At 42.3% G+C, this 20575-nt stretch overlaps 1 protein-coding gene across 3 annotated transcripts in view; it reads left to right on the top strand.

The window, feature by feature from the left end:
- COL27A1 (collagen type XXVII alpha 1 chain) overlaps positions 1 to 11023 on the top strand; it is a 242942-nt gene extending 231919 nt beyond the window's left edge. For all 3 annotated transcript variants that reach the window (XM_072632427.1, XM_072632426.1, XM_072632425.1), the window contains 4 exons: positions 3920 to 4088; positions 5222 to 5331; positions 7741 to 7959; positions 8626 to 11023. In XM_072632427.1, the coding sequence (XP_072488528.1) occupies positions 3920 to 4088; positions 5222 to 5331; positions 7741 to 7959; positions 8626 to 8772 (645 nt within the window). In that variant the 3' untranslated portion in view covers positions 8773 to 11023. The remainder of the gene's footprint in view (positions 1 to 3919; positions 4089 to 5221; positions 5332 to 7740; positions 7960 to 8625) is intronic.
- The last annotated feature ends 9552 nt before the right edge of the window (positions 11024 to 20575 follow it).

The raw sequence follows: 20575 nt of genomic DNA, 5'->3' as shown, positions 1-20575 counted from the left end.
CCTGACTCTAGGCTCAGTATTCTATCCACTGTACCACAGAGCTGCCTCCTGAACCTCATCTAACCCATCCCAGAACTCAGTAGGAGTCCCTCTTGCAACATCTCTGGAAAATTCAGCCTCTGCTTGGACCTCCAGGAAGTTTTCCCTTACAAGGAGCTCAAATCTGCTTTTCTGCACCTTCTAGCCATTCCTCCTAGTTTGATTTTTCTGGGGCCAAGTGGGTGAGTCTAAGCCTTGTGCTACACAGCCTCCTTTCAGATAGGTGAAGATAGCCATCAGGTACCCCTTACATCATCTCTTCTCTCAGCTGAACATCCCCAGTTCTCTCACCTGATCCTTTTCTGGTATAAACTCCAGCACTCTCAACATGCCCTGGATTATCTCCAGTTTGTCAGTGTGACCCTAAAAGTGTGGTGCCCAGATGTGGCTTAATCATGGAAGAGCTTAATCACTTTCCTCATGCTGGACATTGACTCTTATCAGAGAGGCCTATGATCTGAGGCTCTTATACCACACTGCTGCTTACAAGTCACCCAACATCGTGGTCCTGGAGAATTCAGATTTGTAGACAGGACAATAACTTTATGCACTGAGCATATAAATTGTCTATAACATATCACCAATGATAACTTGTGTGTAAGAAATGATCGAGAGCATCCTGTCTAGGAAATGGAAGATCAGAAAAGGAGGTGGGACAGCTCACCTAGTAAGAATAAGGGAGAAGAGAAGAATCCAAGTGAGGCACTGGTATCCATGGAATGCCCATAGACCAAGAATAAGACCCCTGGTGCATTGGGTGGATCCTCTGTGCATAATTTCTGGGAGAACAAGGTCAAGGAGAACAGAGGATGGGAAGAGGCAGAGAGAATGTGATCTGTATCCTTGAGGAAGCACTCACATTAATGAGATGACTGAAGTATTTTTACATACTTGTCACTATTGAATCATATGGTGCTGGTAGTCTTCAGATCTTTTTCAAGTGAACCTATGTCTCACCATATTCCCTAATCTTGTACTTGTGCAATTTGTTTTATTTTTTAACCCAAGTAGGATTTTGTGTTTGTCTATATTAAATTTCATCTTATTAGAGCCCACCATTGAGGCCTGTTAAGATTTTGGGGGATACTAAATCTGTCAGTCAGCATATTAGCTGTTCCTTCCAGCTTTAACCATCATCTGAAAGTTTGATAAGGATTCCATTTATGCCTTCATCCAAGTCATTGAGAAAAATTATCAAAGGTAGGCCCCTGGGGCACTCCACCAGGGATATCCTTCCAACCTGACATCAATCCACTAATTCTTTGCATCTTGTCATTTAGTTAGTTAGTTCCAAATCTACCTAAATGTAGTATCATTTAATCCACATAGTTCCACCTTATCTCCAGGGAAATCAAACATAACCTTGTCAAATACTTTGCTAAAACCCAGATGTACTATATCTATGGCATTACCTTGAACTACGAGTCTAAAGTCACCCTAAGAAAAAGACAATAGGATTAGTATTTTCTCTCCTACAACTTTCCCCCTAACCCTATTGAAAAACATGATCTTTGTAACAAATATATAGTCAAGCAAAATAAATGTCTATATTGATCATGTCCAAAAAATGTATATCTCCTTCAGCGTATTGTGATTATTGCCTCTCTGTCAGGAGGTGGGCAGGTAGCAGGCTTCATCACTGAGCCTTTGGAATCATGGGTATTTATTGTATTGGTGAAAGTTCTTAAGTCTTTCAAAGTTGTTTGTCTTTACAATTAGTTTATTACTTCTGAAGAGCTATATCTCCTTCAAAATATTGACTTATACAAGTTGTCCCCAAAGTCTTTAGCAGCTGAAGCTCAAAACTGCAGCAAGACTTTTGGGGCAGTAATAGTAATTATAATAATTGCCAGGTACTATAATGACACTGTTACCATGTCATTCAGTTCTTACAACCAAACTGGGAAGTAGGTACTAGTATTATCCCCATTTTACAGATGGAGAAACTAAGGCAGATTTGCCCAAGGTCAAATGTTAGTAAGTGTGTGAAGCTGGATTTGAACTCAGGTTTTCCTGACTCCAAGCCCAGGATTCTATCCACTGTACCACTTACTATCTCATTAAAAAGCAGGCTTTGATGAATTTAGTCCATCCTCATTCCAGTTTTCCATGACTAAGTGCAACACCTGTACTCTAAGTCATTCATGCCACAAAATCTGGTCAGCTTCTTAAGGCCCATGGCTTGGGCAGAGCAAGTATTGCCAAAGACATCGTTCATATCTTTTGATCGTTTTTCTGTTGAGAAATGGCTTTTAGTCTGATTTATGTGTGTTAATTCCTAATGTAACTTGATTATCAGAGCCTTGCCAGAAATACTATATACAAAGATTTGTTTTCCAAATTGACAGCTTTCTTTCTTATCCTAGCTGCACTGATTTAGTTTGTGCAAAAACTTTTCTGTTTTATACAATCAAAACTATTGATTTTTTCTTTTGCGATTGCCTCTGTTCCTGTTTGATGAAGAACTCTCCCCTTAGCCATATCCGGTCTTATTCTCTGCTGGTATTATTTTTTATGCCATGACCCTTAATATTCAGGTCATGTATCTATTTTGAGTTTATTGTGGTGTATGATGTGAGATGTTGGGTGAAACCTAATTTCTGCCTTCCAGTTTTCCTAGTAGTTCTTGTCAAATAGTTCTTCACTCAATAATTTACACTCTTGGGTTTATTGAACTGGGTTATTGAGTTCAGTTGTTTCTGATTCTTCCTTTCTAGTCTGTGCTGCTGATCTGCCTTTCTATTTTTTTTTTAACCAGGACCAAATAGTTTTGATGCTTATGACTTTATAGGATAAGTTGAAGTCTGATATGGTTATTCCCTCTTCATTACTTACTTTCTTTCATTATTTCCCTTGAGTTTCTAGACCTTTAGTTGCTCCAAATGAATTTTGTTATTATTTTGTCTGGCTCTATAAAGTACCCCCTCTTCTCCGGTTTTTTTCAAAGATCACCAACAACAGCTCAATAATCACATTTCCCAATTCTTTCAGGGTCATGGGATGTAATTAATCTGGGCCTGATGATGTGAACTCCCCAAGGGAATAGAGGAGCTCTCTTACCATGTCTCCACTTGGGTTTCAGCTCTATATTGACCATTCTTGCTCTTTCTTTTCTAGATTCAAAGATAACAAATTAAGTTTTTCTTCCTGTCATTTGTTGATATCACCTTATTGTTCTCATTACCCCAGGACTATGTGAAGTTCTGGGCACCACATCTTAGAAGGGATGTTGATGAGCTATGGCGCTCAAGGACCAGGATGGGGAGGGCACTGGCCCCTGCAGTTTAGAAAGGTCCTTAGAATGAACTGGAAAATGTTTAATCTGAAGGAGGGAAGACTTCCGGGGGAATATAATCTCTGCCTTCAAATATTTAAAGGGCTGATCTGTGGAAAAGTGTTACACTTGGCCCCAAAGGGCAGAGCTAGAAGCAGCGGGGACATGGATGGAGTTAGCTCAACACAAAGAAGAATTCCCTGACTATTCAGACTATCCAACAGTGGAATGAATTGCCTCTGGAGCCACTGAGTTCCTTGTTGCCAGAGGGAATTAAGCAGAAGTAGACTACCCACTGGTCTGAGATCTTGGAGAGGAGGTCCATAGAATACTTTTTTTGGTTATTGGCACTGACTTTATTTAATTCTCAAAGGTGGCATAGGATAGTGAATAGAGCAGCATCCTTGGAGTCAGAAAGACCTGGGTTCAAATCCTCTATCTGAAATATATTGCCTGTGTGACAAAGGACAAGGCCCCTAATCTCTCTGTTCTCCAGGCAGCTCTTTAGGATTCTAGGTTACAAATGTATTGCCAAGCTGCCATGCATACTAAAATTCTGTGCCTCACTGGTTCCAGTCATCCTTTTCTTGCTTCTCTCCCCTACAGGGTTACTCCCATTCAGACCTCCTAGTGTTGGACCAGGGTGGGGAGATCTTTAAGACCTTACACTACCTCAGCAGCCTCATCCAGAGCATCAAGAAGCCTCTAGGAACCAAGGAGACTCCAGCCCGGATCTGTCGGGACCTCATGAACTGTGAGCAGAAGATGGCCGACGGTAAGGGGCAGGGGTCTGTGTACAACGTGCAGCCTTTGTTCTCTCCCCAGCAACCTGACTGCAGCCAGTGAGATCAGCAGGAAGACTTGCTGCTGGGGAACACCTCATCACTCAGTGACCTGGCGAGGAAAGCCCTCCTTGTCAACATCTGTCCCTTGTCTTTTCCTTGTTCTCTTTTTTTCTCTTCCTTCTCCTCCTCCTCCTTTTTCTCTTCCTTCTCTTCCTTTTTTCTTCTTCTTCTTCTTCTCCTCCTCCTCCTTTTTCTCTTCCTTGTCCTCCTTTTTCTCCTTCTTCCCTTCTCCTCCTTCTCTTTCTTTTTCTTTTCCTTCTCCTCATTCTTCTTCTTCTCCCTCTCCTTCTCCTTCTCCTCCTTTTTCTTCTCTTCTTCCTTCTCCTTCTCCTCCTTCTCCTTCTTCTTCTCTTTCTCCTTTTCTTTCTTCTCCTTTCTATATTTCTCCCTCTCCAATCTCTAGTTTTCTCCTTCCTTATTTCTCTTCTTCATCCTTTTCTCTGATTTTCTTCCTCTTCCTTTAGTTGCCTCACTCTCTTTCCTTTGACCTCTTTCCCCTGCTCTCCTCAGCTCTCCCCTTCCCCCATCCCCTCTTCTCCTTCTTGCTTTTCTTCCTCCTCCTTTCTTTCTCTGCTTCTTCTTATCTCTCCTTTCTCTCTTTTCTCTCCCTCCATGTCCCTGACCATTGGTGTTCAAAGGCACCAGTGACTCCTTTGAGTTTATTCCAGTCTGAACTTTTACCCCAAATTTAGATCAAGGATTCCCAGTGTATCTCACAATGGAAATCCATATTTTACTATCCCTGAAACAACTACCTTGCCTTCATCTGGCTTCTGGGAGATCAGAATCATGCTCTGTTTAAGATCTATTTTTGTCATTGGCAGAGGTTAGACCTACAGATGTTTCCAGAGGGAACAAAACGAAAACCTTATGCCTGTGGCAGCAGCTGTCCCCATTCTTTGATCTGGCCTAGACATTTGAGGTTTCTTCCCCTATCCCTCCATACTAGCCACACTAATCACAGGAGCTTTCTTTCCTTTGAGTAAGGGAAAGAGAGCATCTAGAATCTGAGGCTCCCAGAGTCCCCTCTCACTCTTATCTTGGATGCCATCACATCCCATAGGTACATACTGGATTGACCCAAACCTTGGCTGTTCTTCAGACACCATTGAAGTCACCTGTAATTTTACCAAAGGTGGACAGACATGCCTCCGGCCCATCACTGCTTCAAAGGTATGAACAGAGTGGAGGTGATGACCATCTCTTTTGGATAGCCTGACCCAAAGCACCAAGACCATGTCTCCCCCAGAGTGAGCCCCCTTTGCCCTGTAATTTCCTTCCCTGCCTCTGGATGGTAGTGAGTCAGCTTGGCCTTCCGCAAGCCTGGAAGTCAGCATTTATAGGACCATCAAGTTTAGAACTAGAAGAGGCATAGTGAACATCTAGGCCAGTCCTCTTATTTTACAGAGAAGGAACTGAGCCAGGAGAGAGGAAGTAACTTGCTTAAGATCACAGAGCTAGTAAGTTGCAGAGCTAGGATTTAAACTCAGGCCTTTTCCAGTGTACTGTTCACCATACCATGGCTATGAGAGTCCTCCTTTCTAGTCTTGGCTCCATCTTGACTGGCTGTCATCAAATGGGCAAATCATTTGCCCTCCTGGCCTATTGGCCTTCTCCTCTCTACTTCCCAAGACAAAGGGCACCCTATGAGAAGGGAGTACCCTTTAACTATCAAGTGAAGGTGACAATTCCTTACGGAAAGTCCTCCTTGAACCTTAGAGTGAATGTAATAAGTTACTTGAGCTCTTTGTACCTCAGATTAGATCTTTTAAAAGGGAGGAGATCTATATCTCTCAAATTCTTTGAGTTCCCTGCAGAAAGATGTTAGAAACTAGAGAAAGTGATTTTTCTTAGAAATTTAATAGGGTAACTAAGTTTGGACATAGCCCTTCTGTACCTTTACTCAAGCTGCCTGAAAGGAAGAAGGTAGGGACTGGATTCAGTAGCCCTGAAGGGTGATGGACCTCAGGCACTACAACTACCCAGGAACTAGAACCCAGAGCTTGGACAGGGTCAAGCAGGGGAAGCTGACTTTCTTCTCATTAATTCCTGAAACTAAGGATCATCCTGGCTCTGGCCTCTGAAACCTTCTCCCCTGCCCTGTCTTCTGCTTTCCAGGGAACCTCATAGTAACTGCAGATCCCAGTCTAGTAAGGGGCCCTGTTAATGGCCCATTTGAAAAATATGCCCTTTTTCATCTCTTAGGATCCCCCTCTCCACAAAAGGGACAATCCTTACAGCCTCACTCCTACACCACTCAGGGCTTACAAGTACCATTACCGAATCCTTCACTACTACTGAAGGCCACTAGGTGGTGTTGTGGACAAAATGTTCAACTTGGAGTCCAGAAGACCTGAGTGTGAATACTGCCTCAGGAGCTTACTAACTGTGTCATTACCTTGGGCAGCACTTACCTCTTTCAACTTAAGTGTCTTCACCTGTAAAATGGGGATAGTGTTGTTATGAGGAGAGAACATGCAAAGGAGAAAACATACGTTACAAGCCTTTGCAAGCCTCGAGGCACTATAGAAATGCTAGTCGTAATAATGATAATTACTATTGTTATAAATCACAGCTGTCACTGAGGGGAGAGGGAGATGGGGAAGTAATTCACTCCAAACCATCGTCCCTTTCTGATCTGCTGCCAACTCCCTTCCATGTGCTCCTAGTGTGATCTGTACTCGCCAGATCTCCAGTGCCACCTGGTGTAGCCCAATTGTAGACCTCCTCCAATGCTGCCAGCCCCCACAGCACTCTTAGTATATCAGGTGGCACATGCAGTTGTAGGTGAAAGGTCATAGAATTTTTCACTGAAAATTTGGATTCCCTGAACTGGGATCTCTCTGCACAGAGAAGAGAGTAGGAAGGAGAGGCAGACAAGTTATGTGTCTGAGTCCTTGTCAGGAAATGGGAAGAGTGTAAGTCCTTTTTGGATGGGTCCAAGATAAGGGGGATCCATTTTATAAATGGTCTATTAGCAGGGGCCCCTACAGGGATCAGGCTATTGTGAGGGTCCCTGGGGAGCAACAGATGGAGGGAGGGAAGGTCTCTAGACCTTAGAGATCACCTGACCCCATCCCCTCATTTTACTGGTGAAACTCAGAGAGATTTAGTGATTTGCCCAGGGTCACCCAGTTTGTATCAGAATGGGGACTAGAAGCCAGATCTTTGTCCCAGATCAGAGTTCTCTCCATTCTATCCCACGTCTCTGGTGGAGGGTTTTGTACTCAATTTTATTATTGCCTAGCTTTACTGATTGGATATTCTGAGTTCTGTGGAGCCCTAGTGATTGGTGGACGCAATATCATATCGCACAAAAATGTGAATCCTGAGCCTTGAACTCTAAGCCCCTGGGGTTTTAGTCTTCTACTTGTCCATGGCTGGTGTGGGAAGTAATTTGACCATCGAGACCCTACTTAAGAAAAGCGAGGGCATTGAGGCCCTCCAGGATGCATGATAGATGTTTGTTCAGTTAGGAGGCTGTGTGGCACTTTGGAAAAAGAAATGAATGTGAAGTCAACCCTCATTCACATCCAAGGCTCATTACTGTCCTAGCCCTGTTGTCCCCCTGCTCCCTTCCAGGTGGACTTTGCCATTGGCCGGGTCCAGATGAATTTCCTTCACTTGCTGAGTTCTGAGGTGATCCAGCACATCACCATCCACTGCCTCAACATGTCCGTATGGCAGGAAGCGACAGGCCAGGTGTCCCCCAAGCAAGCCGTGCGCTTCCGAGCTTGGAATGGGCAGATCTTTGAAGCCGGGGGCCAGTTTGAGCCAGAGGTGTCCTCAGATGATTGCAAGGTAAGGAACTAGCCCTTCTGAACCTTACATATTGATATTTTGTCATTTTTAGTTGTGTCCAAATCTTTGTGATCCCATTTGAGGTTTTCTTGGCAAAGATACCGGAGTGGTTTGCCATTTTCTTCTCTAGCTCATTTTAAAGATGAAGTAACCAAGGCAAACAGGGTTAGGTGACTTACCCAGTGTCACATAACTAGTACGTGTCTGAGGCTGGATTTGAACTCAGGAAGATGCGTCTTCCTGATGCCAGGCCTGGCATCCTATCCACTATACCACCTAGCTGCCTATGAGCCTTCTACATAATCTAGTACAGGGGTGGGGAATGCAATCCTCTTTTCAGGAGAGAGTGGGAAAGATATGGGCTTCATCCATTTTTATCCACTATTGGAATATTCCTCCTAAGGGGAGGGTTGGTCTGGTGGAAGATACTGTGATTCCAATGAATTCTTGATAATTATTTGCAAAGCTAACTGAAGGAGTCTTTATTTCTCTCTCTTGCTGGCATCTTTCTGGACCTCTCTGTTCATTCCCTGCCCCATGCATTCTTGCTTCCCTCCAGACCTGTCCTTAGAAATTTGAGAAGTATGGATTATCCTCATCCTTGGAGTCTCACTAATGACTTTTCATTACCAAAACCTGATTAGCCCTTTTCTTCTTGGTCCTCAGGTTCAAGATGGTCGCTGGCATCAGACACTGTTCACTTTCCGGACACAAGACCCCCATCAGCTGCCCATAGTCAGTGTCTACAACCTCCCACCAGCTACCCCTGGAAAGCAATACCGCCTGGAAGTTGGACCTGCATGTTTCCTCTGAACTATGACCTCCATGACATTCCATGTCATTCCAGGCCTCTGTGGATCCAGGACATGGAGAGGATAAACATGGAGGAAGGAGTGTCCAACCCTCTTCTGCAGAGGCAGCTGGGCAGAGGAAAGAAGAGGAGGAGGGGCCCACACCCTCTCTATCTCCAAAGTGGGCTGAGTGTCCACTGATACACACTCCACCCCTGGGGAAGGCCCATGGACCCTAGGACAGGCCATGCTTGTCATCTGCAGGGTGGAGGCATGTGTGGGGCATCAGGGGAAGGGATGGCCCTGGGATCAGCTGTCCCGGGGTCAGCTCTAGCCAGTAGCTATGAGGATGAAGGTGTGAGGCCCGCCCCAAGCCATCCCATCTCCATCCATCAACCAAAGAACCATCCAAAAGTGGTGGCAGCCACAACCCAACCCACATTCCCCTATTTCTCTGTTACCAAGTCTCCATGTCTCCCAGATCCTTCCCTCCCCAGTTCTCTGCCAGGCAGGGAGAGAGGGACTGAATAATTCAGGCTCTCCAGTAGCTTTGAGAAGGGTTGGGGTTGGGTAATCTTTCCCTTCACTCCCTGCCAGAAAGCTTTTGATGTGCAATATTAGAAAAAGATGGATGAAACAGGAAAAAAAGTATAAATATATATATTTTTTATTTAAACAAAGAAAATAGGAAATTACTGCTCCTTCCCCATAGGTGGCTACCTAATATCCCACAATGGGAAGGAAGAGTGGGGGGAAGAAAGAGAGCAAAAGGGAAGGGCGGGGAAGAGAGGGAAAGAAAGGGCACTACAAATGATCAAGTGGAAAGATCTTAGGGGCCAGGGTGAACACGTTTGCTACCTCCCACTGTGAACTCGCTGGTGCTCAAAAACTATGTTGTATTGTATGTGATGTTTTTTTAAAAGAAGAAAACTAAGACACATCCTATTTAAGGTTCTGAAGGTGCTATTCCTTTAGTGGCAGACTCTGAAGATCCTATCCAATGTGGAAAATTCCCACATCTGCTTCTCTCCCCAAACAGAATGACAGAGGTTGGGGAATGCCTTTCCTCCCCTTTTCTTCAACTAGTCTGCAAAAGAAAAGAAGCCAAAAACCAAAAAAAAAAAAAATTTTTTTAACAACCCCAAAAAACCCCAAACCTACCAGCAGTAGAGATCTACCTTTTAACTTAAGTATGTGGAAGTATTTTAAAGGGACATGCTCTCCTCTTAGATGGCAGGGATGGAAAAGGCTGAGGAAGGAACCTCAGCTGTTTAGCACCAGGGGCTGGAAGGGAGGTAAGAGCTGACCCATCTTCTCCCATGGGAGGGTGGGAGGTGCCTGCTCAGTCCAGCTCCATCCCTGGACACTGAACAGATGTTGGCAAAAGCCCTGCCGGTTAGGGGCTGGGCTTCGGAGACTGAGTGGAAATCTTAAGGCCTGTCCTTCTGGCTGCCTGACAGACTACTCCTAGGGTGCCTCCCTCTACCTACTCTTGGCACCCTTTCGAACCCCAGCAGTCCAACATCACTCTGGGAGCTTTGTCCTTTCAAGAGTTGTTTGTGTTTTATTGTGTTGTCGTGTTTTTTTAATTGTCATTGTTAAGTTTTGTAGAAATCTTACGTCGCTAGTCTATGTGTAAATTTGGAATGAACAAAAAAGAGGATAATTACGGTAACCATGGAAGTCTCTATAAGGGTAATATTATTATTGTAAGCCAAGCTGTACTATATTGGAAAAAGCTTCACTGCTTGGGTGGTTGGCATTTTTGTGTTTCAAGGTTATTTTGAATATGGGATTCTTTTGTAGAAAGGGAAGATTATATGTGAAAGTCTTTATTTGTGTATATTCTCTGGGAGAGGGCATTGTCTCCCTTTGGGGTTTAAATCTGATTTTTTTAATACCTCACCCTGCTCTCCTTCTGCCCCTTTCCCTCTGGCTCCTCCCAGAACCCTTGCCCTCCTCACCTTTTCCTGGCCTAAACCCTTCCTGTACACCTCAGCCACACCCCCTTTCCTCCCACCATTCCCACCAGACACAACTTTCCTGAAGCAGGTGCATTTCATCAGTTACTGTAGCCAAGTGACCAGGGGCTGGCTCCTCCCCAACCTCTGGATTTCCTCCTCTAGTCCTGTTCATGGTCTTCTGTCTGTCCTTCCGAGTTTCGTCCATTTTTCCAGTCTGTGTTCTTTCCAGATGTTTTTGTGTTAAGACCCTATTTTGTTTTCTCCCTCCTGGACTTTCAATAAATATTTAAAGCCAAGGCAATGAAACAACATGGCTGTGGTTGACCTGCTTCTTCATCTGGGCTTCCTCTTTCATTTCTCTTTCATGATATGAAGCATTTTCTATGGGCCACGCCCTGGACTGAGCACTGGAGATATCAAGACAAAGATTAAAAGTTCCTGCCCCTATAGGGCTTATGTTCTATTATAGGTAACCTGCACAAACGTGAATAAGCACATTCCTTTTCCCATAGATATGTTTCCCTTTTGCACATATATTTTCCTTTCACAGTTTTGTGATGTTAGGGAGCAACTCCAATCACCCCAACCTGAAAAAGTTACAATCTCACTTAATCTTATGCAAACTCTCTTTTGTATAAGTAAGCCTGGGGAGGACTTCCAAGAAATGGTTTCTGCAATAGGGTCATTTCCAGACACCAAGGTAGGAGGGACATTACAACAACTGTATTACGAGGTTCAACAAATGGCAATCACCCAGTGGATGGCAGAGCATATGCAGTTGGAATGGGTTGGTGAGACTGGCTTTTATGCATAGGAGTAAAGAGGCAGGGACTTTCCAGGCAGCTCCAGGGTGTCTCTTGACTATCAGAAAGGTACACAAATCAAAATATTGTTCCGTTTATGGAAGAAACTGCAATATCTGTTGCAATACCCATGGGGCCATAAAAGGGTGCAGGACCCTGAGGTAGATAAGGACAGGGACAAGAGAAAGGGACTTTACAAAGCAGTCACTTTGGTTATGTTGCTATCTACACTGCCTCAGTTCCCCCCAGCAGGTGTTTGGCACTAGGAATATTCAGCCAGCTTTGAATCTGGAAGAGCTAGGTCCGCTTCCTACTTCAGACGTGTATGTGCTATGTGTCCCTGGACAGGTCACTTAACTTCACAATGTCCCCAGGAAACTCTTAAGACAATAAGTTTCTGATCTGCATTGGAAGAGGGAATTTTCTCAACAGGAGTTCCCTTCATCAATGTAATACAGGAGTAGGGAACCTTTAAGGACTGTACTTGAAGAACTCAAAGGCCATATGTGGCCTCAGGGCTGCAGGCTCCCCACCCCGGTAATAGTAGGTGGGGATCCACTCCTACCTCCTTGATCCTTTGTCCCTTCTTACTCCCTCCAAAATATCTTTATGTGGTACTTCGTGGTTATGTTCTTTGATCATGACAAGTCTGTACCATAATCATTACAGATAAGAGTATATCCGATTTCACAGATGAGGAAACAAGTGCTCAGGGGATTAATGGGTAAATGAACTGCTTGAAGTTATGTCGAGGTCAGATTTTGGGAGAGTGGTTCAGGTGTGAAAGAATTCACTTAGACCTTCTCTGTAGCCATTGGGAGCTTTATTATGTAAAGCAACTCGGGTATCCTTAGCAAGAAAGTTAAATGAGAGCCTGATATTTGGGGGAGTTGTATTTATGTAGAGGTTTCAGAATGATGATGTTGTTAGGTTTTTAGGGGGGTTAAAGATTAAAGACACAGGACAAGAAAGGATTTTATGACTTGGGATGGGGGAGACAAAGGGAGTTCTTCATGGTTTAAAGCTTTAGGGACAGGGCAGGGGACATAGGTTAAAGATTAAAGGACAAGGGTGGAGAGATAGGGGTACAGAAAATCCAAGATTGGAGTTCCCTGCGTGGACCATCTGGGAAAGAATTCACAGATTCAATCATTGTTGAGGTCAAAGTAAAGATTTATTACGTTTTTCAGCTGGCAAGAGTTCTTAGGGAACCTGCAATTTGAATGGGGTACAGGTAAAGTTTATATAGGATATTCTATAGAAAAACATGAGCCAAACAAGACTCAGGGCAGGATTAGGGAGTGGTTAAGGAATGATTAGTTCTTAAAGGAACATGCACTTTTAGTATCTAATGTGCAGGTATTTTACCCAGAGTACATTGTGATATAGCCCAAGGTGGGGGATGTTACATAGAGGTGTGGTTTTAAGCCTGAAACAACACTAAGTCAACTAGCAGTCAGGACTGACTAAGGAATACCAGATTGCTCTCACCAATGTCTTGTTAGACAAGATAAATGAAAGGGAGTATATATATATGTCTAAGTCTAGGATACATATGATTGGTCAGTGAGCAGTAAATGTTGTTATGACCCAGTACACAGCCAGCTCAGTCAGTACATAGCTGGTTCAAACTAATAAGTTCTATTGGTGCAGCTGGCTGCTGTAGCAGGAAGGGAGATAACAGTTGTTGCTGGGGCAGGCTATGTCCTTGGGCTGGGGAGAAACTGCCTGAGATAGTGTTTTGAGAAATGTGATTTTAGAACTGGGGTCTAAGCACATGCACCCAAGCATCCCATCAGGAGGAATGCTTGACAAGGGAGACAAAAGCAATTCTTTTGGTACAATTTCAAAATAAAGGGGAAAGGACTTTAGGATGCCCTCAAGTTACGGAATAAACTATGGGACTTCACAAAGTACTGGAAAACAAACCTTAATATTCTTTTTAGCCCTTAGGACACCATTTGTATCCACATCAGTTACACAAATGATTAATGGCAGGCCAAGATTCCAGCATCTACCAGATTCCAAGTTCAGCATTCTCTCAGCCTCCCCTGCTCCCTTCCCAACTTTGCCTTGTGATTGAGGTTATGTGGATCTACAGGAACACAGCTGAATAGGAGAGAATTAGGTTTAACTTCAGAAATACTTTTGAACTTTGTGATACTTGAGAGGCTGATGTAAAAACCTTGACTGATAAATTTAAAAAAATAAAAAAGTATTTGATTGGAAGCATCCAGTAATTAGAAAGACAGTACCTAACATTTTGGCAGCTAGGTAGTGCAGTGGATAGAGTGCTGGGCCTGGAGTCAGGAAGATTCCTCTCCCTGAGTTCAAATATGACCCCAGATACTCATCAGCTGAGTTACCCTGGGCAAGCCACTTAACCAATTCATCTCAGTTTTCTCATCTGTAAAATGAACTGGAGAAGGACATGGCAAACCAGTCCAGAATCTTTGCCAAGAAAACCCCAAATGAGGTTACAAAAGTGGGACATGACTGAAAAACAACTGAACACATGGCAACATTTTTACATGAGCTTGGACAGTTTCCCCCAAACAAATTTTCCCCTCCTGCCAATGAAAGAGAAAAGAATTCTTTGTGGGTATGGGGGACTATGAGTGTTAAACACTACATCTACTGTAGAACTTGGTTATCCTCATTAAAAGAGCTGTTCCCTGGGTGGAAGAGGAGGAACAAATGTATCAGAGAATGAAACAAAAGATATCAGGAAAAAGAAAGGAGAGTGGAGAGAAACCTAGATGGGGATTCAGGAGATCAGTTCTAGCTGTGGCTCCGGCAATAACTTATCATGTGACTCCTCCCTGGACCTCTACCACCACACCTCAAAAATGGATCGGCCAATCCCTGTCCTACCTTCGTCTTGCAAGTATAACTAGCATGTGGCATTGTGGAAGAGAGGCTATTATTTATTCCTTAATCCCTCTTCCCAACTGGGAGAGGACCAAATCCTCAGAGACCTTCTCTCTCTGTACTCCCTGGGGCTTGGCTTTAGATAGTGTTTCCCCTTTGGCTGCTGTCTTCTTTTTTAATCCTCACCCCCCCCCCCCATTCTCTCACATCAAAAGAGAAGAGTGCTTAGCCTTAGGCTCCCTTACTCCCTGCAAAAAAAAACCAAATCCTCAAACTAGATTATCCAGAAACAATGGCCCAGATCCATGGGCATTCTTTCTTTTGTTAGTTGAAAGAGTTCACCAAAAAATTGATTATTAATGCTAGTTATTAATAAAATTGTAATCACTCAGGCCTACTTGGAGATGAAATTCCTTAAGAATTGGCCAGAGAATGGAATTTCTGTCATATCTTAAATACCGTGTAAATTGCAGTTAGCCATAAACTTTCTTTAACCCAGGGCTGGGGAACTTGTGGTAGTCTAGGTCCTTGAGTGCAGCCTTTTGATTGACTTCAAGTTTTACAGAACATACCTTTTCATTGGGGGATTTGTTCTGTGATGTTTGGATTCAGTCAAAGGGCTTGAGGACCTAGAGGGTCGCATGCAGCCTCGAGGATGTAGGTTGACCATCCCTGCTTTAAACCTTCCTTCTCTATCCCAACAAAGAATAAACACACATACGCAAAGTTTTCATGATCAACCATGATTTTGTAAAAGTAAAAAAAATGGAGTCAGGAAAAAAATGAATGACTTAAAATATAATGAAAACATCAGAAGCAGGCACCAGATAATTGTCCAGCTCTGGAAATGAGGAAGGAATTAGAGATAGAAAACCTCTCACTGCTTTTCTTCAGTTTTTAAAAAGATGTTTACTGCAATACTACCTAAATCAATTTATTTTTTCAGTACTCTACCACACAAACTACCAAGATTTACTTTATAGAGTGAGAGAAAAATAATTATAAAATTCATCTGAATGAACAAAAGGTCAAGAATCTCCAAGGAAATAATGAAAGTGAGTAGGAAGGGGACCCAGAAGTATCAAATTGTACTACAAAAGCAGTAATCATCAAAACAATTTGGTACTGACTTAAAAAGAGAGGGAGATTAGATCCACAACATGCAGAAGCAAGTGGACCTAGTAGCCTAGTATTTGATAAACCCAAAGACCCTGGCTATTGAGATAAGGAGATTATTTGACAAAGTATTGAGAAAAACAGACAACAGTCCAGCAGAAATTAGAACAAAACTTCATATCATATACCAAGATAAGGCTCAAATGGACACGTGACTTAGATCACACCATAAATTAGAGGAAAAGATGATCAGAGAGTTGATGACCAAGCAAGAGTTAGAACACAGAAGAGAAAATTGGTATTATGTAAAATTTAAAAGCTTTTACATAAGTAAATTAAATGCATTTATGATTAGAAGAGAAACAATTAACTGGGGAAAAATCTTTGCATCAAGTTTCTTTGATAAAGGTTTTATTTCTAAGTTATATAAGGAAAGGATTCAAATGTATGAGTAAGCCTTTCTAAGAGGAGCCAAGATGGCAGAGTAGTGTTAGCAACTACTTACAGACAAGTTGTACTGCACACCTCCTCCACACAGATCTGAAAAAATGCCCCAGACCAAATTCTGATCAGAAAATACAAGAAAAAGTCACAGTAAGTCATTTTTCCAGCCCAGATGAGCATAGGGAGGTAGACAATGAAGTCTGTTTACAGTAGGAACAGCATCTAACAAGTAATAGCAGTACAGAGCACTTCTGTACAGGAATTTAAAGAGGACCAATACTGTGTTCTAAGGAAAGAAAGGTCCTAAAGTCAGTGCAGAAGTGTCTGATCTTCTTCAGGATACAGGAATGGTACCAATGGGCAGCTATGTTTCTCATTCTGCAATTCTGGGGCACCGAGTGCCCCAGATCCAGGGTGTACTGAGAAAAGGACCAATGCCTAGGGGCAGTAACTGCAAACACTAGGCTATGTATTGAGTAAGAAAAAAGCTTAGAAGCAAGGAGCTGCTGGGTGACTATGAATGCAAGAGCTAAATGGGGTCTCAATTCCATATTCCAGCCCAATCTCAAGCCTGCAGCAAGTTTAATCATAGCAGGAATCCCAGACCAAAAATAGTTCTGTCACTTTCAATCTGCAGAGCTTTCTAGCTGGTTGATAGTAGCTGAATCCAGCAAGAGTCTACTGGAACTCTAATGGGAGCATGGACACAACAGATGTGTTGCTCAGACCCTAATCCAAGTCAAGAACTTGAGCTCAAACTAGAATGGTAGCAATCAGATTTTCCTCTGTATTAGACCACTATAGGAGCATTGAAAGCTTGTAGGTCCCCAGCTTTAGGTGCCCCTAAACTTCTGAAATAACACAACACTTAATACATCAAGAAAGCAGAAGGGCCTTCAGCTCAGACATTGCTTCCAGACATGCACAGAGAACAACTCTATCATAACTTACGAAGTCAGGAAGAATGGTTGGAAGAATAAAAGATTCTCACCAACCTGTTATGGTAGCAAGAACACTTGAGAGGCAAACCCTACAAAAGAGAATGACTCTAAAACATTTAGAGTCAAAATCTCAAAGAAAAACACTGATTTGGACAAAGTTCAACTAAAATTTCTAGGAAAAGTGAAGCAAGAGTTTTAAAATGGCTCTGTAAATGAAAAGGAAGCACTAGAGGAAAAGTTAGAAATTAAATGACAGCTATGGAAGAAAAAATAGGAAATAACAGAAGAGGTAAAAAGGTATGAACGGCACAAAGTACAAAAAGGTACAGGAGGTACAAAACTTTACCCAAGCAACAAACTTACTGAAAATTAAAATGGACCAAATAGAAGATAATGTTTGCTGAGACAACAAAATCATAAGTCTGAAAAAATAGAAGAAAATGTAAAATACTTCATAGCAAAAACAACTGATCTATAACACATATCAAGAAGAGATAATTTATGAACCAATGGACTATTTAAAAGACATGATTAAAAAATAGCCTAATCATCATATTTCAAAAAACCTTAAAAGAAAGCTACCCAGATTTCTTAGAACCAGGGGAAATAGTGAAAACAGAAAAAAATCACTGGTGTCAACCCCCAAAAACCAGTGTTTAATCTAAGGAAGACAAACTAGATTTGGTTGGGTCCAGGTTTTTATTTCTCTCAAACTGGTTTGACATGCATTGCATGGGAGTTCTAGTCCAGAACTGGCTAATTTTGGGTGTTGGAGATACAGAGTTATATGCCCTTCAAAGAGTAGGTGTTCTTTCCCAAGGGGTGCCAATCAACTCTGATTAGTCAACATACTGGGAGGTGGGCTATATTAAGATGAGGGCCTTGAAGTACTGACAGGTCATTTAATCTTGGTCAAAGAAACATCAATTTCCATAGCATCTGTCTTGACAATAGGGAGGAATTAATATTTTCCCAGTCCTGTCTTGGCAACAAAATCAGCAGGAATAGAGCCATTTAGATTAGTTCTTAATGTCCTTCTGAAGAACTGAACTTTGAAAAAAAGAGGGATGGGGAAGTTCTGAGTCTCCAAGATAACGATTACTAAGGAAAATAATATTTCACACTGGTCTCCTCCTGAAAGAAATCCAAAAATGGGGAGTAGAGCCAAGATGGCAGAGTAGAAAGGCAGACCAGTAGAAGCTCCCCCACATAGCCCATAAAATACCTGTAAAAATGACGCTAAACAAATTCTAGAGCAGCAGAAGCCACAAAACAACAGAGTGAAAGAGATTTTCAGTCCAAGAGAGCCTGGAAGGCTGACAGGAAAGGTCTATCACACCAGGTGTGGAGTGGAGTACAGCTCAGCATGGGCCACATGGCACAGCAGGAACAGGTCCCAGAACAGGCTTCAGGAAGACATCAGCAGCAACAGTTCCCAGATTGCTCAACCCACAAATGCCACAGACAGCTTCAAAGGTCAGGGAGAAAGTTTTTAATCTGGATGAGAAGAGAATCTGGTCTGGCCCCACCTGCAGCAGCCACTGCAGCAGCCCCTGCAGCAGCAGCTGCCATTTTCGAAGCACTCCCCCTAGACTCCTGGGGGAATTGAGCAGCTGATCTGGATCTCAACCCTGAGTAGTGGCCCTACCCTCTACCCAAAGCCCCTGGAGGAAATGAACAGCTGATCTAAATCTCAGCCCTGAGTTAGGCCCTGGGGTGAGGAGAAGGAGAGCTGGTGTGGTGGAGCTGGAGGTGACTATGGAGAGGGAATTCTACTCACAGATTCTGGGCAGAAAAGTTTTTCATTGCTTCTAAATCAGTGCACAGACCAGGAGAGGAGTAAACTCCTCTCCCTTGATTGTGCCACCTTGGAAGAACTGAGAACTTACAGGTCCCCAGAGTATACCCTATTCTTGACAAAGAAATCAAAAGTCAAGTAACTGACTGGGAAAATTCCCAAAAAAGGGAAAAAAATAAGACTATAGAAGGTTACTTTCTTGGTGAACAGGTATTTTCTTCCATCCTGTCAGATGAGGAAGAACAATACATACCATCACAGGAAGTCAAGGCTTCCAAAATCTCCAAAATAAATATGCAATGGTCTCAGGCCATAGAAGAACTCAAAAAGGATTTTGAAAATCAAGTAAGAGAAGTGGAGGAAAAACTGGGAAGAGAAATGAGAGCAATGCAAGAAAATCATGAAAAGTGAGTCAACAGCTTGCTAAAGGGGACCCCAAAAATGCTGAAGAAGATAACACCTTTAAAAATAGGCTAACTCCATTGGCAAAAGAGGTCCAAAAAGTCAATGAGGAGAAGAATGCTTTAAAAAGCAGAAATAGCCAAATGGAAAAGGAGGTTCAAAAACTCACTGAAGAAAATAGTTCTTTAAAAATTAGAATGGAGCAGATAGAAACTAATGACTTTATGACAAACCAAGAAATTACAAAACAAAACCAAAAGAATGAAAAAAATAGAAGATAATGTGAAATATCTCATTGGAAAAAACAACTGAGCTGGAAAATAGATCCAGGAGAGATAATTTAAAAATTATGGAACTATCTGAAAGGCATGATCAAAAAAAGAGCCTAGACATCATCTTTTGTGAAATTATCAAGGAAAACTACCCTGATATTCTAGAACCAGGGGGCAAAATAAATATTGAAAGAATCCATTGATCACTTCCTAAAAGAGATCCAAAAAGAGAAACTCCTAGGAATATTGTAGCCAAATTCCAGAGTTCCCAGATCAAAGAGAAAATATTGCAAGCTACTAGAAAGAAACAATTCAAGTATTGTGGAAATACAATCAGGATAACACAAGATCTAGCAGCTTCTACATTAAGAGATCGAAGGGCTTGGAATATGATATTCCAGAAGTTAAAGGAACTAGGATTAAAATCAAGAATCACCTACCCAGCAAAACTGAGTGTAATACTTCAAGGGAAAAAATGGCTGTTCAATGAAATGGAGGACTTTCAAGCATTCTTGATGAAAAGACCAGAACTGAATAGAAAATTTGATTTTCAAACATAAGAATCAAGAGAAGCATAAAAAAGTAAACAGGAAAGAGAAACCATAAGGGACTCTCTAAAGTTGAACTGTTTGCATTCCTACATGGAAAGATAATATTTGTAACTCTTGAGACTTTTCTCAATATTTGGGTAGTTGGAAAGATTATACACACATGCACACACATATCTATAGATAAAGAGTACAGGGTGAGTTGAATAAGAAGCGATAATATCTAAAAGAAATAAAATTAAGGGGTGAGACAGGAATATATTGGGAGGAGAAAGGGAGAAATGCAGTGGGGCAAATTATCTCCCATAAAAGAGATAAGAAAAGCTTTTCGAATGGAGGAGAAAAGGGAGGAGGTGAGAGGGAAAACATGAAGCTTGCTCTCTTCACATTTGGCTTAAGGATGGAATAACATGCTCACTCAATTTGGTATGAAAATCTATCTTACACTACAGAAAAGTAGGGGAGAAGGGGATAAGTGGGGTGAAGGAGGGATGATAGAAGGGAGGGCAAATGGGAGGAGGAAGTAATTAGAAAGTGAGCACTTTTGGGGAGGGACTAGGTCAAAAGACAGAATAGAATAAATGAGGGGCAGGACAGGATGGAGGAAAATATAGTCTTATACAACATGACTATTATGGAAGTCTTTTGCAAAACTACACATATATA

The sequence above is a fragment of the Notamacropus eugenii genome, chromosome 1 (assembly GCF_028372415.1).
Source record: "Notamacropus eugenii isolate mMacEug1 chromosome 1, mMacEug1.pri_v2, whole genome shotgun sequence".
Lineage (NCBI taxonomy): Eukaryota > Metazoa > Chordata > Mammalia > Diprotodontia > Macropodidae > Notamacropus > Notamacropus eugenii.
Note: the sequence above shows the minus strand (reverse complement) of the source record. Positions and strands in the feature narration are given on the sequence as shown.